General features: G+C 37.7%; 5 protein-coding genes across 9 annotated transcripts; 2 read left to right on the top strand and 3 right to left on the bottom strand.

Annotated features, from left to right (window-relative positions):
- Positions 1–206: 206 nt before the first annotated feature.
- On the bottom strand, positions 207–1,889 carry LOC18588017 (glutamyl-tRNA(Gln) amidotransferase subunit C). The gene is made up of 5 exons (XM_007012154.3): positions 1,633–1,889; positions 1,497–1,537; positions 1,091–1,146; positions 580–631; positions 207–482 (listed from the first exon to the last, which is right to left on the bottom strand). The coding sequence occupies exons 1-5, from the start codon at positions 1,828–1,830 to the stop codon at positions 407–409; spliced, it is 423 nt and encodes a 140-aa protein (XP_007012216.3). The 5' UTR covers positions 1,831–1,889; the 3' UTR covers positions 207–406.
- Positions 1,890–2,148: 259 nt separating this feature from the next.
- Positions 2,149–12,595, bottom strand: LOC18588015 (Tetratricopeptide repeat (TPR)-like superfamily protein). 3 transcript variants are annotated; one of them, XM_018127152.2, is made up of 19 exons: positions 12,445–12,595; positions 12,247–12,321; positions 11,866–11,985; positions 11,724–11,764; positions 11,042–11,253; positions 9,043–10,940; positions 8,543–8,767; positions 7,748–8,407; positions 7,329–7,564; positions 6,991–7,201; positions 6,699–6,854; positions 6,038–6,195; positions 5,743–5,935; positions 5,155–5,543; positions 4,689–4,869; positions 4,124–4,353; positions 3,253–3,916; positions 2,864–2,942; positions 2,149–2,615 (listed from the first exon to the last, which is right to left on the bottom strand). In XM_018127152.2, exons 1-19 carry the CDS (start codon positions 12,445–12,447, stop codon positions 2,374–2,376), a joined length of 5,973 nt encoding a protein of 1,990 aa, XP_017982641.2. In that variant the 5' UTR covers positions 12,448–12,595; the 3' UTR covers positions 2,149–2,373. The 3 variants fall into 3 exon arrangements, with proteins under 3 accessions (XP_017982641.2, XP_007012204.3, XP_017982642.2); XM_007012142.3 differs by having other exon boundaries at positions 8,543–8,755; positions 12,445–12,594; XM_018127153.2 differs by having other exon boundaries at positions 11,042–11,263; positions 11,866–12,321; positions 12,445–12,590.
- Positions 12,596–12,656: 61 nt separating this feature from the next.
- On the top strand, positions 12,657–14,656 carry LOC18588016 (uncharacterized). Of its 3 annotated transcripts, none has more exons than XM_018127154.2 (7): positions 12,657–12,779; positions 12,865–12,882; positions 13,036–13,167; positions 13,264–13,402; positions 13,488–13,616; positions 13,705–13,795; positions 14,234–14,656. In XM_018127154.2, exons 3-7 carry the CDS (start codon positions 13,079–13,081, stop codon positions 14,377–14,379), a joined length of 594 nt encoding a protein of 197 aa, XP_017982643.1. In that variant the 5' UTR covers positions 12,657–12,779; positions 12,865–12,882; positions 13,036–13,078; the 3' UTR covers positions 14,380–14,656. The 3 variants fall into 3 exon arrangements, with proteins under 3 accessions (XP_017982643.1, XP_007012213.2, XP_007012211.2); XM_007012149.3 differs by having other exon boundaries at positions 12,670–12,779; positions 12,865–12,951; XM_007012151.3 differs by lacking the exon at positions 12,865–12,882 and having other exon boundaries at positions 12,662–12,779.
- Positions 14,657–15,366: 710 nt separating this feature from the next.
- Positions 15,367–16,264, bottom strand: LOC18588014 (Oleosin family protein). Its single transcript, XM_007012141.3, has one exon. It carries the CDS (start codon positions 15,995–15,997, stop codon positions 15,554–15,556), a length of 444 nt encoding a protein of 147 aa, XP_007012203.2. The 5' UTR covers positions 15,998–16,264; the 3' UTR covers positions 15,367–15,553.
- Positions 16,265–16,672: 408 nt separating this feature from the next.
- On the top strand, positions 16,673–19,596 carry AUR1 (ataurora1). Its single transcript, XM_007012140.3, has 9 exons — positions 16,673–17,012; positions 17,366–17,482; positions 17,685–17,831; positions 17,934–18,029; positions 18,167–18,262; positions 18,352–18,448; positions 18,683–18,800; positions 19,028–19,100; positions 19,189–19,596. The coding sequence occupies exons 1-9, from the start codon at positions 16,974–16,976 to the stop codon at positions 19,288–19,290; spliced, it is 885 nt and encodes a 294-aa protein (XP_007012202.2). The 5' UTR covers positions 16,673–16,973; the 3' UTR covers positions 19,291–19,596.
- Positions 19,597–19,842: the final 246 nt, after the last annotated feature.

Genomic DNA, 19,842 nt, shown 5'->3' with positions numbered 1-19,842 from the left:
CAGTTTGTTTATTAATGAAAAAGTCTAGGAAAATGCTTGTCGTGTCAAGGGCTTTAGGAACACTCCAATGAGAAAAGGCGTAAAGACATTGGTTACTAGACGAGCAAGTTTCCTTCGTCATGGCAGCCACTCTTCCCTTATAATCGAGATTTCTATGTGCATGAATGGTTCCACTAAGTTCTGCCTATACATACTCAGAATTTAACTGATCAAAGTGAACAAAATGCATAATCTTTCAGAGAAAAGTGTGTAGGGAATGCGTATCAGTTCATTGACAAACATTACAAAGCGGGATATCAGTGGGGAATTCATCACATCCAAAGCTTATAAATGAGAATTTGAGGCCACTTACGTACATGAAATTCTTTGGGTACTAAAGAGAGAATAATGTGGTACCCAAACAGTCTTACTCCTTGTTCAATACTTTAGGAACTTTGATATATGGCTCCTTGTAGCTTGGAACAGACGCTATCAGTGCTTCCCTGTTGAGAAACATATTTAAAGTCAAAACACTCAGAATATAACCTAGTGTAATGTTGAACTCAGGAACTACAGTGCATCAAACTATTTTCATCTCACTTATTCTCAAATGTTTCAGGGACATCTTCACGCAAATTATCACCTTCAGTGTCTGCAAATAAAACATAGCATTGACAAAAACTTGTTAAGAGGGTAATATCTAGTTACAGAACAGGAATGGTACTACGCATTGGTCAAATACACCAATGGTATTCCTACTAGTTTCTCCCTTTGTTAAGATATGCAACTATAATTAGCATTTTCTTTTTGTTGGGCTGCCCTCTTAACAATACAACACCATTGTTTAGAGTTTGACACTGAACTACAATTTGGCCTAATAAAGAATCCCGCCTACCAAACCTTTGAACTTGGAAAACTCAAATGGACAAACCAACTGTTTAAAAACTACCCTTCATTGATATGCTAGAAAACGCCTCAATTACATTATCTCAATTTTGATGCAACGCCATATTTTACTTCTGCTACAAACACATATCGCAAATGTATAGCACAATTGCACCAGTAACTAACAACAAGGAAATACCAATTTATATGAATGAGTTCTAAGTACCAGCTCTAAAAGCCGGCTCGACACTGTCAAGATCAACAGCTTGAAGTTGCCCAAACCTGCAATAGAGAACCCAAAAACCAAACAGAAAATTTACCTGTTACTTTTACCGTTTTCAAGTTGTAATATTATTAGAATAACATCCACTCACTAATAAAATGGAAATTATAATAATTAATTAAAGTACATTCTTCTACATACATCGAGCATAAATGCATAATCAATACAATATTTCTTAAAAACTTATCTTTATAAGAATCATGGGATAGCCTGACATATAATGGCAGCTAAAACCCCCAACAAAAACCAAAACCCGGCCCCCATTTTGTTGAGACATCTCCAAATTATTATCAATATTAACTGATTTGAATTCAATTTGGTTCTGAACTATCCTTTATGAGAAGATTACCAGTCTATCACTTGTCGAATTTTGGGAGCAAATTCTTCAACCTGAAACCAAACAAAAGAAAGAGTTGAAGATATCAAGTTAAACAATAAAGAAACGAGTAAGCGAAATAAAAATGGAGGAAAGTAGTGAACGAAACCTCATTTGGGGCGAGTGAAATACGAGCTGTTTCGGCCAGACGACACACATCCGGTGGCTGCAAAGACGACCTCGTTTTCGTGGATAACTTCCGGATTGTGGGACTACTCTTAACAAGATAAAAGGGTTTTGAAGAAGAAGAAGCAAAGCTGCTTTTAAACTTGAAGTTGGTGAGCATCAGCAAAGCTCTGCTCCCCATTTTTTGTTGTCGTCCTTGGGTTTATGGATTAGCAAGTGACCCCTGCACTACTTTGCTCCGTTATCGGCCGGTTAATACGACGTCGAAGTGGAAAAGGAAATTGTTTCTTACCCAGCCTGAGCCCGAAGGGAAATCACAGTACGTGGCCCGCAAATGCTTTTGTTAATTTGGGCTATATGCAGAAGATGAGAGCCCAAGCCTAAACGCAAACATTGGGCCTAAGTTTATATTTAGCCCAACATAAAAGGAAATACTGTCGGAGGCCAGCAGATGAAACAGAATTTCTATACATCAATGCAAGCAAATATGGTCTCAATCTAAGAGGGGAAAGATAACTCTTTTACTTGTTTGTTCATTAATATTTATAAATGAAGCTAAATTTTGACAAATTTCACTAAGCAAAGGTATTTCCCCTCTCTGTTTGCTTTTCCCTTCTAGTAACAAAACTCAACTATACGTGGGATTACATCCTAACTATTTTGGTTTCATTACATGTTAAAATGAATGAGCACATGATATTTACAAGAAGTCCATTATACAAAATCAGCCTTTGTTAGGATCTCCCGCATCGTGAGCCACAGTGCTCTTTTCCCCTTCATTCTTATAAGGATGTAGTTGTGGAGCCAGAGAGAAGCTCCTTTGACCCTCACTGGACGGAGGAAGTGGACTGGTGGGATGTCTGCTTTCACCCTCAGAGACTAGAGCAGGTGGCGCTGAGGTCACTGGAGCAGCCTCTGCTTCACTGCCTCCACCATTGCTTGGTACTTCTTTGCTGCTACTAACGGCTGAAAATTCATCATAGGTTGTATTTGAGAGTTGGGGAAAGTAGCCATGGAGTGTTGGAAATGGTAATAACATGAAGATAAGGAAACATGGCAGTTTGATAAAGCCAATTCTGAATTATCTCTAATCAGATGAAACGTTATTAGCTAGTAAAGTTGGCATTTCCACGGATACTAACTGCAGTTAGTCTACTATTCACCAATAGGTTTGAATGACCAAAATAAAAGATTGCTTGAGTAGCAGAAATAACCTGCATGACTGGATACAGCAATGCTGATGTTTGTATTTTGTGGTGCTGATGAAGTTGCAGCCCCTCTTTTCATCTTCAACTGCGGAACAAAAAGAAACTGATTAGTTTTGTTTTCAATGGATATTCTGAAGTGAAAATAGTTGAACCTTTGATCATGTTTTTTGTGTAATGTTTTCATTCTTGATGAACTTAAGAACTAAGGTACCACTCCCTTAACTTCAATATCAAGGCACTACAAATCCTCTAAACTTCCCACTCTAAGATAAAAGTAGGGAAATAAAGAGAGAGAGAGACTAACATCTTAGAAGCAAAGTTTATCCTGCAAAAAGACAATCTATGTTCTAGCATTCTAAAGAAGTTCCCAACTCAAAGCATGTCAACTTTCATACCTTAGCATTTTCTTCACAATGCTTTACAACAACTGAAATGCTGGCATAGCGGCCATTCAATAGCGTATAAGCCCACAACAAAAGTTTCCTTGGAATGCTTAAATCAAGAGTTTCAGCCCCTTCCATACTTGATGGAAATTGCTTTTCTTTTACTAGTTGAGATGGCACCAACCAAAGGTTGACACCAGATGGGAGCATTACACAGGAGCTCTCTCGATAGAAATTATATGAACTTCTAAGCAAAGAGTTGGCGGTCTCCATATCTCCATCAGAAGCTTTCTTTATAATGATATTATTAATTTTTGCCAAAGTTGGGCTCCATTTTGTTTGAAGACTTTCAAAATGAGTTGAGTCCTCAAATGATGAACTCCAGATTTCATGTGTCTGCAGATCAATACAAAGCTGCTGGCTGCGTTCCATGGCACCATCTATTGAATTAAGAGTTTGAACCTCACTTGGGAATCCAGATTGCAGTGGAGTGATTGATGCCAAGCTATATATAAGAGATCGACACCAAGCAACAGAGGCATGCCTGCAAACTTTGGCACAGTTACTATTTGACAATTTTGGATTCTTGAACCGCTTTCGGATCCGCTCATTTATTGCTTCAAGTATTTCCAGTTTGCCATTTCTTTCCAGGGACACAATATACTGGTGTAGATACCTAAGTCAAGTTTATCAACTATTAGAATTTTGTGAAAAGGAATGACACTTTTAGTTCTATTATGGGTTAAAGGATAAACAGAGCAAATTGCCTTATTTAGCAAAGTCAGAATCTACTGTATTATTTATCATATACTAAATGTTACACATTAAAATTTTTCATGAGTTTTAAAATTCCTAAACAACAAACTCAGAAAATATATGTTACCCATATAAAGTGCTCTCAGATATTTCTGAACTCTTAATCTCAGGCAAACAGCAGATCTCAGGCCATAAGGTACCCTGTTCCATAAACAAACCAAATATCTTCTCTAGTTGATGCTCAAAACTGCAGGCAGCATCAGCACCAGCAGGCTCAACTTGCCTCATGGATAAAACTAGTGCCTTGATGTGCCTCCCAAGTGCCACTGGTACAAGATCTTCTATGCACAGGGAGAACTAAGTGCAAAAAACAACATCAGTTAACAAATAGTATTAAATGACACAGATGGATAAGGCAGATGACTTTGACAGTAATAACATGTGATCAACACAAAATAAATTACTGCAAATATACTGATCATACAAGAATCTTCGTTCTTTTTTTTTTTCCTTTTCTTAAAGAGTGTGCATATGTGCCGGTAGGATAGGCAGGCTCTAGTAGGAAATGATACTAGAAACTGTTTACGTCATCTCCTAAATCTTGTTAAATGTATATGCATTGGCTGATAGGAGTTAGGTTCTGGACAAAATGCAACAAATCAAAGCTAGTTTCTAAAGGATCGACTTGTTACCCTCTTATCTGACCGAAGGGAGACATAAGCCCGGTCAAGAGTACAGATGTCTCCAGTTTCTTCCAACAGTTTCAGATAAAACAACAAGTATTTCCGGATGCAAGTTATAAATTTTCGAGAACTCTCTGGTAAGTTGACTTCAAGGGCCTTCTTGTTCCCAGCAAAACCTGGTGTTTTGCGCCTGATTTTTTTTCAAAAAAAAAAAATTGATTAGATTCATATAATAAGAGGCAACAAGCCACTTCCATGAAATGCATTATCGATGACATGAATGTTAACAAGGGAACCTAAGGACACCATATTTAGAAGAATTTGAACCAAAGGGAACCAATGCATTATCAACATTCATCAATCCATACTTTTATTTTATAATGAACCACTTTATTTCTAGGTTATGACTGCATGTCAAACAGAAGGACGATATAAATCTAATAGCTTGGAATTGAAATACAGATTGCAGCCATACTTTCCTTTTTTGACCATGCCATCAATCTCCCACATATTTATTGTAAAGGACGAGCGAGATGATTTGAAGCAAAAAGAAAGTTCGTCTTTGGCTTTCTGCAAATCAACCCTTCCCCCCTTCTTATATAACCCTTGAGCAAGCATAAATCTGGCCTTATGAAAATGTTTCAGATCTCCTCCAACACAAATTTCCAGGGCAGAAAGACAATCATTGTAAAGCATTGTCCACACCTCCATTTGCTCTGATTCATCATGATGTTTTTGCTCCATATTTTTTTGACAGCTTTTGTCCATTACATCTTCCAAAAGTGAAGTTTCAGGAGTCATTCCCCTGATAATGTCCATTACAGCATCCTTCACAGATTCACCGAAAGAATACATTGAAAGAACCTGGACACAGTCAATGATGGTTGAAACTTAAGAATTGTTATCTGGTAAACTAGACAACTTGTACAAGTCCAGAAACTAAAAAACTATCAAATGATTAGTGATTCAAGATAAAGAAGCCATAACAGGGGGAAAAAAAAGAGTCAAATGACAATAATGTTACTTGCTCGGAGGAGGGGAGGGTGAAGGGGATGAAAGAAACCTTTAAAACTTCAAGATTTTGTTTTCCACGGGTCCAGAGTAACTTCAGGCGTGAAGCATGCATCCGGTAGAAAGGATCGACAGCTGATGGATTCAAAGCAATGGCCTTATCATAATAAGATAATGATGTCTCATGTGAGTATCCAAGCTTTTGACAGAGTTTTCCTATGTAGAATGCATGTGACCAATCCTGCCTACAACATAATGGAGTCAGCTGAAGTTACACATCTTAGAATCTTAAATATCAAGAGTGAGACAGAAAGTGGAAGGGTAGGGATTCAGAAAAGCAATAATACTTGTGCATGAAGGCTTTTTTAAAATGCCTCAAAGAGTTTTCACAGTACATCCTCCAAGCTGCATCCCTTGAGGGCACGATAGATCGCTGATCAAAAAATGGGACAACATTCTGAAGGCTGTCATAGTATACCAACGCCAATAGCTCATGTATCTCGCACTAAGATCATGCAAAGTTATACAATAGTTAGCAACAATTTGCTACAAATATTAATAATAAAACCAACATCTAGATTTTATAACTTACACAGAAATGATATAAATATAACCAGTAAAGCATCTACTGAGGGGCATCCAAGTCACAGTTTTATTCTCATTATCACTATTGAACTCTTTTAAACCTCATACTAGATGAATGTCCCCAGCATTTTACTTGTATCAAGGAACCTTCCAAGAAAAAGGGAACTAATTCTTAAAATCATCCAACATTCACAGTGCATAGTGTTAAGTGATAGCACATTGCATATGCTCTCAGCGGGACTTATCTCTTGTTCCATCCCTTCTCACTAACTCGCATGTTAAAATCTGCTGTTGCGTACTGGTTTGAGAAATTACATTTAACGACTAATATAAGGGCTGTAGAAAGCATATTTGTCTGAAAATGATCAACAACATCCAAACTAGAGTCCAGCATGCATATGAATCAATGGAATAGGGCAAAACCTGCTGTGCTGATGTCTTTGCCAAAGCCAAACTTATTAATAGACAACGCCTGCTCCTCCTCCTACTTGTCTCAACTCTCTGAGGCAAAGTAGTATTTTTCCTCCATCCTGATACATTTATGTGCTTACTCCCATCATTTAGCAGCAAGTCCACCTCCTATTTAAAGGAAGCCCAAGAGAGTTTTGTAAAGAAAATGATCCCTTGCCAGGAAAATATAAAAACCAAAAAATAATAAAGTTTTAATGGTCTGTACATCATACATTTTAAAATGATAAACAAAAGTAAATCTTGCCTCATCATAAATATTAGCAAGACGTTGCCAACTCTCAAAGCGTAGAGGGTTATAGAGTAGATCATATTTGAAGAGATTTGCATTCTGCTGAACAAATTCTTCCCCTTCCTTGGTAAGCACAAAGCCAGGCCATTTATCAGTTGCATTCATTTCTTCTGACTGTGCCAGGAAATAATACAAATTGCTATAGACCTCCAAATATGGCTCAGAGCTGTATACAGTTGACCCATAATTACACACAGATAGCATCAGTAAAGAAGCAAAATAATGCACATTTAACCATTAATGAAGAAACAAACAAGCATTTAACATACTAGCAGAACAACACAAGTATATACCTCCGAAATGATGATGCCTTGTACTGTTTGAGGCTTCCTCCATTAGGAAAAAGCATCTTTGTTATGGTCTCAAGATAACCTTCAGATCCAGCCATCTCTGACAGTTTGTCCTCACATAAATCAGGATCATCTAAAAACTTATCTATTATATTGCCAACCAAAATATCTTCTGGTGGTTGAGGAAAGTGTTTACGTATGGTTCTTAGCACTCTGCGAAGTTTGACCAATCCAGTTCTCTGAATGTAAAATAACGTCATTGAGCTAAGTTGCAATCAGCACAATTTAAAATGAAAAAAAAAAAAAAACTCCTCGTGTATGCATGCACAGGCACCATTATATTCGTGTTAGTGTCAATGATGCATGTGTATGTGTGTGTGTGTGTGCGCGCGCGCGCATGTGAAGAGAGAAAGTCTACTAACAGAGGAAGCCTTGGCAGAAGGAAGAATGTATTGGAATACATCAGCACATTGTTCCTTAGTTTGATAATCACCACGACTAGTACTTTTGTGCACAGCCAGTTCATCATCATAGGATGAGTCAGATCTAAGTTTTAGACCATATAAGCAGAAAAAGCACTGATCCAAAGCATTATCAATCATTAGTTCAAGTTCCTCCTTTTCATCTTCCGTAAGCTCATCAGCACATTCATCAAGCTGATCACCACATTTTTCTCCAAGGTTGATTTTCTCATCATTACTGCACTGCTTTTCATGTGCTGTTGTATTGTCCTTCTCTTCACCAGAACAAGTTGGAGCTGCTTTAGAAGCAATCCCTTCAATATCATCCTTCATTGCAGTAATGGATTCAGAGTTTTCAGTTCTACCCATTTCCACATCTAGCTTATCTGAACTTATTTCATTTTGTGATGTTTTGGCATCATTATCATGGTTTGGCTGCCCGTCATGTGGACTATTCTCACTGGTTGAAGAGTTACAGCAGGATTTTAGCTTCATGTCCAATGCCAAGAGATGCTTTATTGCAAATTTAAGAAAAGTTGCTTCCTCCCCTTCACCACCTTCGCCCGCACAGCAAAGTCCATATTCAGCAAGCAAGTCATGAATTGCCACGATTAATTCAACCTAAGACAAGAAGTCAGAGAACAGAACTTAAAGAAAATACATATTTGCACACAAATGCTGTGAGAAAAAGATTATTCAATAGATCAATGAGTGAATTGCTAATTTCTTCTTCATAAAAACTAATGTAAAGTTCACCTGGGTTTTAATAGTTACAGAAGGGTCAAGATGTTGAAGCTTGCAAAAAGCAATGGCTGCATCAATGAAGCAATTACTTTGCTTTTGTTCCAGTTGATCAATAATTACTGGCATAGAAGATTTCTTGCAAAGGACATTGTTTGCAATGTTGTACATGATCGCCAGAAGCAGTGATTGAATGTCACTAATGATGCCAACTAAAACAGTGCCACTCTGCAAGCATAGCTAATAAGAAGTAAAGATGCAATATGGGGAGACAAAAATGGATATATTTCCAATTTAAATATTAACCATGGAGTATAAAACAGCAGGGATATGTTTCACAAATATCATAGAACTACGATCATTTAACATCTGATAAATTTGTCCAATAAAGAATGCGCTCATCAATCCTATTAGCAACACATTCATGCATCTTAAGTGAATTCCAGAGCAATTAATACTTTAATCTAGACTACAATTATAAAAAGCATTTCTGCTGGGGAAAAGAAATTACTTACAGAATCTCCACCTTGATCATTGAAGTTTTTCACTTGTGACACACATTGTGAAATCGCCTTCACTTCCTCCGCAACCAAGTGATCCCAGTGCTTGCTTGAACTGTCTCTTGATACCATCTCAGAACCAGAAAGCATTTTTAACCCTGACTTCTGAGGAAAGCGTTTACAAAAAGCAACGCATTGATACATGCCAGCTAATGCTGTAAGTAGTTGAAGCTTTCGTGTGTGACAATTCAAATACACTTCAATATCCATTGGCTTTATCTTCTGACAAGCTTTAATTAATATATCTAATGCTGACAGTTCAACAGATGTAATCCCCTCGCCCCTTTGGTCAGCAGCCAGTAAATATGATACATAATTGGCAGAAAAAAGAAGAGGAGCAAGCAAAGTTACACATTCCAGATACATCTCTTTCTCAATCATCTCACCTAAAGTCTTATCCAACAAGAAATCAACCTTTAATAAATTTATTTCATGAAGAATCCTCTCAACAGTTAACTCTTTAATATTCTTACAATGTGGCAGCTGCACCATACATAAAGGATTGTTTGCATTTTCCTTCTTCGCCAAAATTGACAAGGAAATGCAGAATTCCTCATAAGCTTTTGCCTTGTTGCCATCCAGAACAGACAACTGTCCACTCAACCAGAAGTAACGAACCCAGAAGGGACTTTTGTTGGATGACAAGAAACTATCTAAATGTGAACTTTCACAAAAAGAGTTATTGGGTGAAATTCCATCAGTGCCAAGAAAATTCTTAAATGAAGAGCAATTTTCATTCCCAAATGAAGAAGTCATATGAAAAGGATGATCTAATGCGACTGATTCAATTATTTTACATAGATGGTAGGATGCCTCCGATAAGAATTCAGATAGATTGGAGGAATTGGAAGGAGAAGACCCAATGTCGTAGTACAACTCAGCAAGAAAAAGACTACATTCAGGAGTCCTATCCTGCCCCCAATGCCTTGTCAACTTCTCCAACTCAAGGAATTTGACATGTGCATCTGGATGCACAAGGCTTTTATTTGTGGCATGTTCCAAAAGCAAGTGACCCAAATGGTAAGCACCATAATTTTTTGAAGTTTCTTTCGCAAAATTAGCAACATCTTGACATTCCATATCCAAGGAATAAGCTTGATCAGCATATGACATAGAACAATTAACAACATCATCAGAATCTTTGCCTTCTGGTCTACTGATGACAAAAGGTTCGAGAAATTGAAGCACAATCTTGGCCAAATCCTTATCGGCAGCAAAATCTATTTCTTCTTTGCCAGGTTTACGACTCCGAAGCCTTTCAAGACGAGTACTCCGCCTCTCCTGTGGTTGTTCTTCCAAAAAATTTGATTCTTTTTCTTTCAAGTTACTTGCTCTTTCAGTGTCACAATCACTAGGAGGAATACTTTCACCACTTGAAGCTGAAGTAGGCACTTTCTTTTCCACAGGCTCCATAACAATTTCAGAACCAGGAGGGATGAGTATCCTTAACCTGACATCTCCAGATCTTTGCAATTTTCCAGTCTCCAGCTCAGAACCACAACGATTCAGCAGTAGTAATATTCCCAGGAGTGCATCAGCGAGAGCAGCCCAGGAAGCTTCTGTAAGTTGCAAATCTATGTTCTGGTTCAGCTTTTTGAGGGCACTGCCCTCATCTAGATTCTCATCAGGTGCTTTTCTCTTGTCATGAAATTTAAGACGAACATGTTCAGGTTCTAGCTTATCTATACCTCTAGGAGCAAAAGGAACTAATTCTGACTCCTCAATAGTATTTTTGACATGCAAGGCACGAGAATGCAATGGCCAATGCCTTAAAATCAACTCTGAAACAGAAAGGCATGCAACTTCATCACCAATGGCAATGAGAACTTCCAACAGTTTCTCCATGCAATTCCCTGCCACACAATATATGGTTGTATGCTTCATGAAAATATAGCACACAGAACACAACAAGAGAAATAAATACATGATACAACTGAAGCAGACAAATGCTCACAATTGTTAGGACTGCACAAAAGTCCCTGCTCAAACGCCCATCGTGAAATACTCAATGAACCCATTGAGCATGATAGAGTTCCCAGCTGGTTCCAGACAACCGAATCTTTATTATCAATCTCTACAGCTTGAAGATAACAATGCAAAGCACTCTCATAATGACTTGAACCTTGTTGAAGGAAAACAGCAGCAAGGTTCTTCAGTGACAAAAATCTGCAGAGAACTATATGAAAAACATTAACAAATATGGTTACAAGAATAAGACATCATACGTAAATACATTTATTTGGTACACTTAGCAGATAAATCTAAATCACAGCAAATTTCAATCAAACCAGAGCAGCACATGGCTTTACCAATGGTTTATAAAATGAAACCTTTACAGACACTTATAGGGAAGACACAATTTACATAGACTAACCAACAACAAAGACTTAAAAAAAACTTTGTACTTATCATGCATATCACCTAACTCCACAGTCAGCTGACATTAGATTCACTACTCTATTTCAATTTGATTTTTGATAGGGAAAGGGGATTAACTTGTAGGCACGTCATGGCTTTGCATTCTAAGGTGCGATAAAAGGAAAGTAGTCGCATGTTAGCAGAGTCAAAGAATGAAAACTACGTAAGCAAACTATTTAAAAAATAAGTAAGATATAGATGAGAAGACAGCTCTTAACTTGAGTTGTAACAGATGACCATCGGTAGTATTGCTATCCACCTGAATATATTTAAAAATAAAAGTAATTACTAAACTACTCAAAAAAACAAAAAATTAAAGCAGTTGCAACCGAAATCTTCTTCATGGAACAAAGCAGATACTTGAGCGTTTGAAATAAGAGGATCCTTCAGAACGGATTCTAACAGTTCGCGAGCCTTTTCGTACTCTTTAGCCTGTAACTTGAGAAGCCCATCATGGTAAGCTTGTGTGAGATGGAACTCCTGCAATAAACCATAAAAGAAATTAAATTTTTATACTTCGAAATGACAAGGCAAAAAATAGAACCAAATATGGCTAGTCTTTTGAAACATAGATTTCTACACTCTCAAATATCGAAACCAATACAACAAAAAACACCCCAAAAAAGAAAAACTCAGATATTCAACAAAGAAAGACAACACTGAAAAAAAAAGCAATTCGAAACAAAATTTTTACTCTACATCCAATATCAGGCTTATGTTAGAGAAATAGAAGGAGTATGCCTGGGCTTCTTTAGTAGGAGCTAAGGGTTCCCATTGACCTCTGGAATCCGTATCGTTAATTGCTGCGATTGAGAACTGAAACACAAAAAAAGAAGGAAATTTAAATCAATAACAATAATAAACAGGAAAATTCACCCCTTTCCTTTTGCAATCTGATACCAGTCAAGAAAAGATTAAAGAACCAAACAATCATCGTACCATCTTGTTTACTTCCTCGTTCGAATGTTGGTGTTGTTTTTTTTTTGCTTGCTTCAGATTTAGGCGGGTTCAAATCTTACCATCCTGTTTAGGATTTCAGGGCTTTGCTTTTCAGGTGATGAGACTTGTTAAATATTCTTTCACTTTTCTACTAGAAATAAATAAATAAAAGGGGACGCAGTTATAAGTTATACCAGGCCCACCTGCCCAGGCCGTGACATTTAAAACGGTGTCGTGCCAGAGCCCGGGAACAGAATGACTTTCCTCAATTAGATTTCACCGCTGTGACGAAAACAGAGAGATTCAAACTGACCCGATCAGAGCTTCGGATTCTGGTAAGTGTTGTGAATGCTATAGATTCCGAGTAAAACAGCGTACTTGTTTTAAAAGGTTGGATTTTTGTGGAATTTGTTTGTTCAGTTTCGACGAGAAATCGGAGTAAGCCCTTTGAATTAACTCATTTTGACGAACGTTTGGCGGGCTTGAAAGGCTTTGCTTCATCGAATGGTTTTCTATTTTAGTTTCAAAAAAGCTTGTAATTTGTGGGGGAAAAGAAAGGGATAGACTAACCGAACCATGTGATTTTACCAGATTCAAGAGCTTGAGGTGGCGGCGGACTTTCTTCTTATCTAGAATGCTTCATTCAAACGACTTCAATTCATTGATTCTTCTCTATGTTTTAATCTTCATCAGCAGCAGCTCAATTTTCAGTCATGGAGAAATGTAAGTAACCTCGTAAAAGTTGGATTTTTGTGTAAATTACTTCCTTGTCATTTTTCTCTTGGGAACGAATGAAAGTTGCCGCTTTGGATTTACCAGGCTTGACGGCAGCGTTTTGAATGTTGGGGAGGAGCTAAAGAAGGAAACTTTACCCTTACGAATGGGTTCTCGAGTTTACCGACTACAAGGGCTCAAATCATTAACTTGGTACGAAGTGAAGATATCGTATCCAGCTTCTGTATGTAATTTCTTTTCTGTGATCTGCCTCTTTGTGGCATTTTCATTTCCATAAAAACTGATCTTTGCTTTTGTTGCAATATCAGATCCCTGCGAGTTTTTCTTTGCAACTGAAGAAGGGGAATTCAGATTCTGGGTTAAAAAGAAACAGAAGACTGTTGAATACAGAGAAGTTGATATTCAAGACCGATAGTCTTGACATGATTAATGATCAGGTTTTGGTTATGCTGCTTAAATTGTTTTTGATGCATCATTTTCTACCTTAAGTGAAAGGTAGTACTATAGAAGTTCATTTTTGCTCAGGGTGGGTTGCACGTTTTGGTAACTGTGGAACCTGAAGGTTTTGTTGCAATACCCAACACAAAGGAGAGAGAGTTCATCATCTTTAATATTGGTAGACCAACTATTTTCTTGCTCTCCCTATAAGTTTTTTTTTTTTTTTTTTGAAGTGATGATTCAAGCCCTTCCCTTTTGTAGCTTTTCCTTCTTGAAATGCAATATGATGATTCTGATCTGATTTTACCATTTCACTTCTGTTAAGATAATTAAACAAATTATCTAAGTAGAATTATAATGCAATATTGTTAGCTAGTTAGAGTTATAATATAATACTGTTAGCTAGTTAGAGTTAGATATACACATAATTTCGTAATACAACATTTCTTTCTTCTAACAGCTTCTTTTTGTTTGCTTTGCTTCTCATGCAATACTTATTTGTATCCCCTTTTGACTTATCGTTCTTCGGAGAAAAAGCAGTTTCATATTACCTTGTTTCCCCAGGAGCTCAGGGTTTTTCAGTATGACCGATAACTTAAAATTTTTCACTTTTCAGTTTGCGATGAACTATTGTTGGGCATCCCTTACAAAGCTTGGTGGGTTGTAGTCTTTGCCTTGCTGTGTTTAGGATTGGCACTGGTTGTTCCTCGTTATCTTCCATCATATCTGCTTGTTGGTCAAAATGTTGTCAAGCAGTCCTGAGACTTGTCTTAAGATGAGGAGTAATCGATTATCATTGCCACCATTTTCCTACTGTGGAGCATGTTTAAATTGTTATGTAAGGAGAGGTGTTTCTGTAACAAAATTTTCAGAGATGTAGCTCTAGCAACCTTTGGAAATGTCGAACATCTGCCTTAATGATGCTCAAATGCAGCAAATCTTTGTCACCTGTTTATGTTTGTTCAGGGGTATAATTGTATAGTTCTTCTTCCAGAGACGAAATCACTTTAAACCAGGGAATTGAGCATCGCATTCTTCATCTTCTTACGGGTTATTCTGATTTAATCATCCTAGTTGTTTGGAGGCAATGATAGGCTGTCTCTTGACAAGCCTTTTTAAGGTCTAAAACGTAGCAGGGAAAATATGCACGGCTTTTCTTTTGTGTCCTCCTAGAATAGGACCGGTCTTGCTTTTTAGGACCCAGATTTCATTAACGTGGGCTCGTAATTAAACCCAGAAGAAGCCTGAACCAGATGGTAGTTTGGGGCTCCAGCGCCGATCAGCTGATGGCCTGATGCCCAATAAGACAAGTAACGAATCGCTGATCTACGATTCCAGAGTGAATAAAATTAGTGATTCAATTAAAAAGTAAAATTTCAATCAAAGAGTAAAAATGTTCTGTTCAATTAGTTCATTAAGTCTATTAATTCAAAATTTTTTGTTCAATTAATTTATTTAATCAATTTTCAATTTTAAAATCGAATTGATAAAAAATCAAATTAATATATATTATTATATAATATTATTTTTAAATTTATACAAAATATATATTTTATTATTAATTTTTATTCTAGATTGAAGTTTATAAATTTTAATATTATAATTTACAAAAATAAAAAAACTATATTTTTTTTTCCAAAATCAAAACCAAACCGATCGAATAATTCGATATTTGATGGATTTCCATCCTCTCAACCCTGCATTCTACACATTCAAGACAAAGAAAAACTTATTAACAGAGAAACGAGATTTTCGAAGCCACAAAGAGAATCAAACTAAAGCAACTGTTACAATTACTAAGCCCAAAAACACATGACCTACACTGCATGCATGCAAATATGATGGAAAACAACAAGCAAGACACAACACCACCACCACCACCTTACAGAACCAACAGACCTCAACCCAATCCAAGCCCTAAGCTAAACACTCTTATTCAAGATCCTTGAGCAACCTCCTGAGCCTTGTGCTGCACATATTGTCCATACTCCTTAGCCTTCTCCGTCATGTCCCTAGCCGTCCTCGCAAGCGTATTTCTTGCAAAATCCAGCTGATCCGCTCCTGGTGGATGTTTCCCTCGCACGTAATTATATATCCACGATAACGCCGTGATCGCCGCCACCCCACACCCACCGGAAAACAAGAACCCGGTAATCACCAGGAAAATGACTACCCCAGCCGGGACTAGAATTGGGCTGAAAATGACCATGAGTGGCGTGGCCATGATCAGGGCCATCACTGTCCCGGTCAAGGTTAACCCAGACAAGAATAGCAGCGTTGCACCCAGTGTGGTTGCAGTCAAAAACTTGGCCGCCTGGCGCGAAGATGGAGCTGACTCATAGAGCTTCTGAGTCATCGGCTTGTTTTGATCATTCGACATGATGAACGGCCCTCGGTCTGATGATAGTGTTCAGTGAAAAATGGCAATGAAATTTAAGTGAGAAAATGGAAGACGGTTGCGGAGGTGAAGAGAGGGCAAGGGTGGCCACTATAAGGAGGTGGGGGGAGGGATACGTGGCGGGAGTTGGAGGTGTGTTCTCCTCGTGATGTGTGTTGTGCTGAGGGTAACTAACTGTTACTCTCTTGAACAGAGTGTAAGGGGTGGGTTTGGTTGGGTCTGGCGCGTGTGTGGCTGAGCAGCGTTGCATGGGTGCGAGTCGACAAGGATGTGACGCGTGCGAGAGACTCGGGTGAGCTTCTTTAGTAACGGATCCTAGGCATTGTGCTTTGTAGAGACTAGAGCTAGAAAGTAGAAAGGGGAGATAATATAGACGGAACCAGTCGACTATGACCAAAGGAGTCAGACCATCCATTTTAGGGACAAATTTTCGGATCCAATATCAACTTAGTTACTACAGTTTTTGTAGTTAAGTAATTGGGCTAAGACATTTTCGAGCTCCGATTGGGCAAAATTCTTTGCCTCAATTGTCCATAGGCCAAAGCATTTAGTAGGATCCGGATCTCCAAGTGACTTTAGCCCTCTCTCCTTAGGGCCTTAAGCCCATGACTTGAAACACACAAACCTAATATCCGGAAGACATGAACTAGTCAACGTGACGGCCAATGTGACTCTAGCCTCGTCTCTCTCAAGAGAGACGCTCCTTCAGATCTCAAAAATGGAAAATTTTGAAAATGCGTTACACGTGGCACACCGTACTGATTCGACCGTTGCGAGTGGGGTTCGCCGGATCCCTCCCTAACCCCTCTATTTTTTTTTTCTTTTTGTCTTTCTCTCTTTCTTCTCAATCGAAATATAGTAACTCGTCAATTTTTTTCTCTCTTGGCCTCTCCCCTCTCCCTTTCCTTCTCTCTCTTTCCCCAAAAAACTTGGTCTTTATTTTTTCTGTCTCAAAAAAATGGCGATCGCCGAGACCCACCCGCAACAACAAGAGAAGGTGAAGATATTTTTTTCCCTTTTTGTTTTCCTTGTTGTTCTTGGGAAAATAGTAGCTTTTTTTTTTCTTTTTCATCCTTCAAGAACCAAGCAAAGGCCAAATCTCAGTTTATTTTTCTTTTATAGAGGAATGGGGATTTTGAGAAGGGTTTTCTACATATAAAACGTATCAATTCGCGAACAGTACCCATTTATAGGGTTTAATTGGCAGATTTGGGAATATTAACAAATTTTTTTGTCTAGTTACCGTACCATTTGATATGTAGGGTTAAGCGGAATTTGAAGAATTGGGAACGTTAATGATTTGGGGATTTTGCTATATATATTTTAATTTGTGTATATTCATTTTCACAGGTTTCTTCAGAGGCTTCGGCAGCTGAAAAGAAAAGATGGACACTTAGCGATTTCGACATTGGGAAGCCTCTTGGACGAGGGAAGTTTGGTCACGTTTATTTGGCTAGAGAAAAGAGGGTTCGTTTCATTCACCTTTTTGTTTAAATTTTTTCTTGTTGCTGTTTTGTTTGCTAAGAATAATGAGGAAATTTGATGAAAATAAGTGTTTGTTCATTATCCGGCTAAAATAGAACAGACATATCAAACACTGACTTGCTCTTATGATTATCATTATCTGTAATTATTGTATTAGGCTGATGCATACGTACCTTTGAAACAGAGCAATCATATCGTGGCACTCAAGGTGCTTTTTAAAAGCCAATTGCAACAGTCTCAAGTTGAACATCAGCTACGTCGTGAAGTGGAAATACAAAGTCACCTGCGCCATCCCAATATATTGAGGCTTTATGGTTATTTTTATGATCAGGTATTAGCCTTTTAGACTCTATATTGGTGTTTTGATGCATGTAGATAATTGAATTTTTGCTGGATGAATTGACATGTCTTATTCTGAATACAACTGTTGCAGAAACGTGTTTATCTAATACTGGAGTATGCAGCCAAGGGTGAGCTATACAAGGAACTCCAAAAGTGTAAATACTTCAGTGAAAGGCGTGCAGCTACTGTAAGTTATTTTTCTTTTTGTGCCAATAGATTCATCCGATAGTTTGTAATGCTTAATTGAATTTATATTTGTATATAAATTGACAAATATACTAATTAGATGTTACGGTGTTTGTATGCCTATGTTGCGTGTTGCAGTATGTTGCATCATTAGCTCGGGCACTCATTTATTGTCATGGAAAGCATGTAATACACAGAGACATCAAACCTGAGAACCTTTTAATTGGTGCACAGGTAATTCCTAATCAATATGGCTGTACTTGTTGTTTAGTTTATTTAATGGAAGTCTTGTAGCACTTATCTTCTCAATTGGGATTTGTCAGGGTGAACTCAAGATTGCAGATTTTGGATGGTCAGTGCACACATTTAACCGCAGGCGGACTATGTGTGGTACACTTGATTATCTTCCTCCTGAAATGGGTATGTAGTAAACCATTGAAACTAGGGATTCACTGTAATGCTACAGCAGTTTTCATTTTATTACTGGTTCAATTTGTTCTTTATCAAGCAATATAACTTCATAGGTGCCTGAAGAAGTATAAGAGAAAACTAAGTTCAAACAATATCCATTTGTGTCATAAAATATAACTTCATAGGTACCTGAAGAAGTATAAGAGAAAACTAATTTCGCCTTACTTTTGATGTTCTCCACAGTTGAAAACGTAGAGCATGATGCTAGTGTAGATATTTGGAGCCTTGGTGTGTTATGCTATGAGTTTCTATATGGAGTCCCTCCTTTTGAGGCCAAGGAACACTCTGACACTTATAGAAGGTAAGCGTGAGCTGCAAAACAAGAGAACATGATCAAAGCTTTCTTTTACGTTTGGAGATGCATTTCATGGCACTGCATTTTTTATCAAGTTTAACTTTTGTTCTCAAATGATGATATGTTAGGGAATTTAACCTGCTATAGTATGCTTTCATTAGCAACTGGGATGCAGTATTAGTTCATCTTTTTATTGCTGATATCATAACTTTTCCACTGTACCACGTTCACAGGATTATGCAAGTGGATCTGAAGTTCCCTCCTAAGCCAATTGTTTCATCTGCAGCTAAGGACCTCATTAGTCAGGTATCTCTTGTTGCTGCATATCATCTCTTGTGATAAACATATAATTGTTCCATTGGGGCATATCCTGAACTTTTAACTGTACTTACAGATGCTTGTCAAGGATTCCTCCCAGCGCTTACCACTACATAAGCTTCTTGAGCACCCATGGATCGTTCAGAATGCTGACCCATCTGGCATCTATAGAGCTTAAGATACATTCTTTTGTGAGGATGATTGTGCAAAGATGGTTTCAAATTAAATGTTATGGTTCTTGACACTATGAATCCTTTCTTTGCATGTGTCTTCAAGCTTTGTAGTAATAACAGCAATTTGTCTGTTAAATCTATTGTAATTCATTTGTATGTTAAAATAGGATGGATCTGTTGTTCGGTGCGGTATTACCAAAAGTTCGAACTCCCTTACTCCAGAAAATGACAACCTAGACATTAATTTGTAAGTTACTGCGGGTTCAAAGCTAAAGATGAAACCATCTCGTTGTTCCTCAGTAGTAAACGAAGGGCCGATGGTGCCACGTTTATCACCAGACTTTCTGTTTCTTGTGTTCTTTTGGCCCCGATTAGGCAATCACCAGATTCAAAAAAAAAAATCAGAAATTAGTCGAATAGATTGTTGTAAAATAGCTCCTCACTTGGAACAATAATAGCCATTTGTGATTCTTTTACCAGCGTGGAAAAATATAGCACAAAGTAACAAAAAGAGCCAATACTTTCACTTCCATGGCAGTATAGATAAGCTGATCAGA

This window comes from Theobroma cacao, chromosome 9 (assembly GCF_053813885.1).
Source record: "Theobroma cacao isolate CCN51 chromosome 9, ASM5381388v1, whole genome shotgun sequence".
NCBI classification, from domain to species: domain Eukaryota; kingdom Viridiplantae; phylum Streptophyta; class Magnoliopsida; order Malvales; family Malvaceae; genus Theobroma; species Theobroma cacao.
This window is presented reverse-complemented; position numbering and strand designations above follow the sequence as displayed.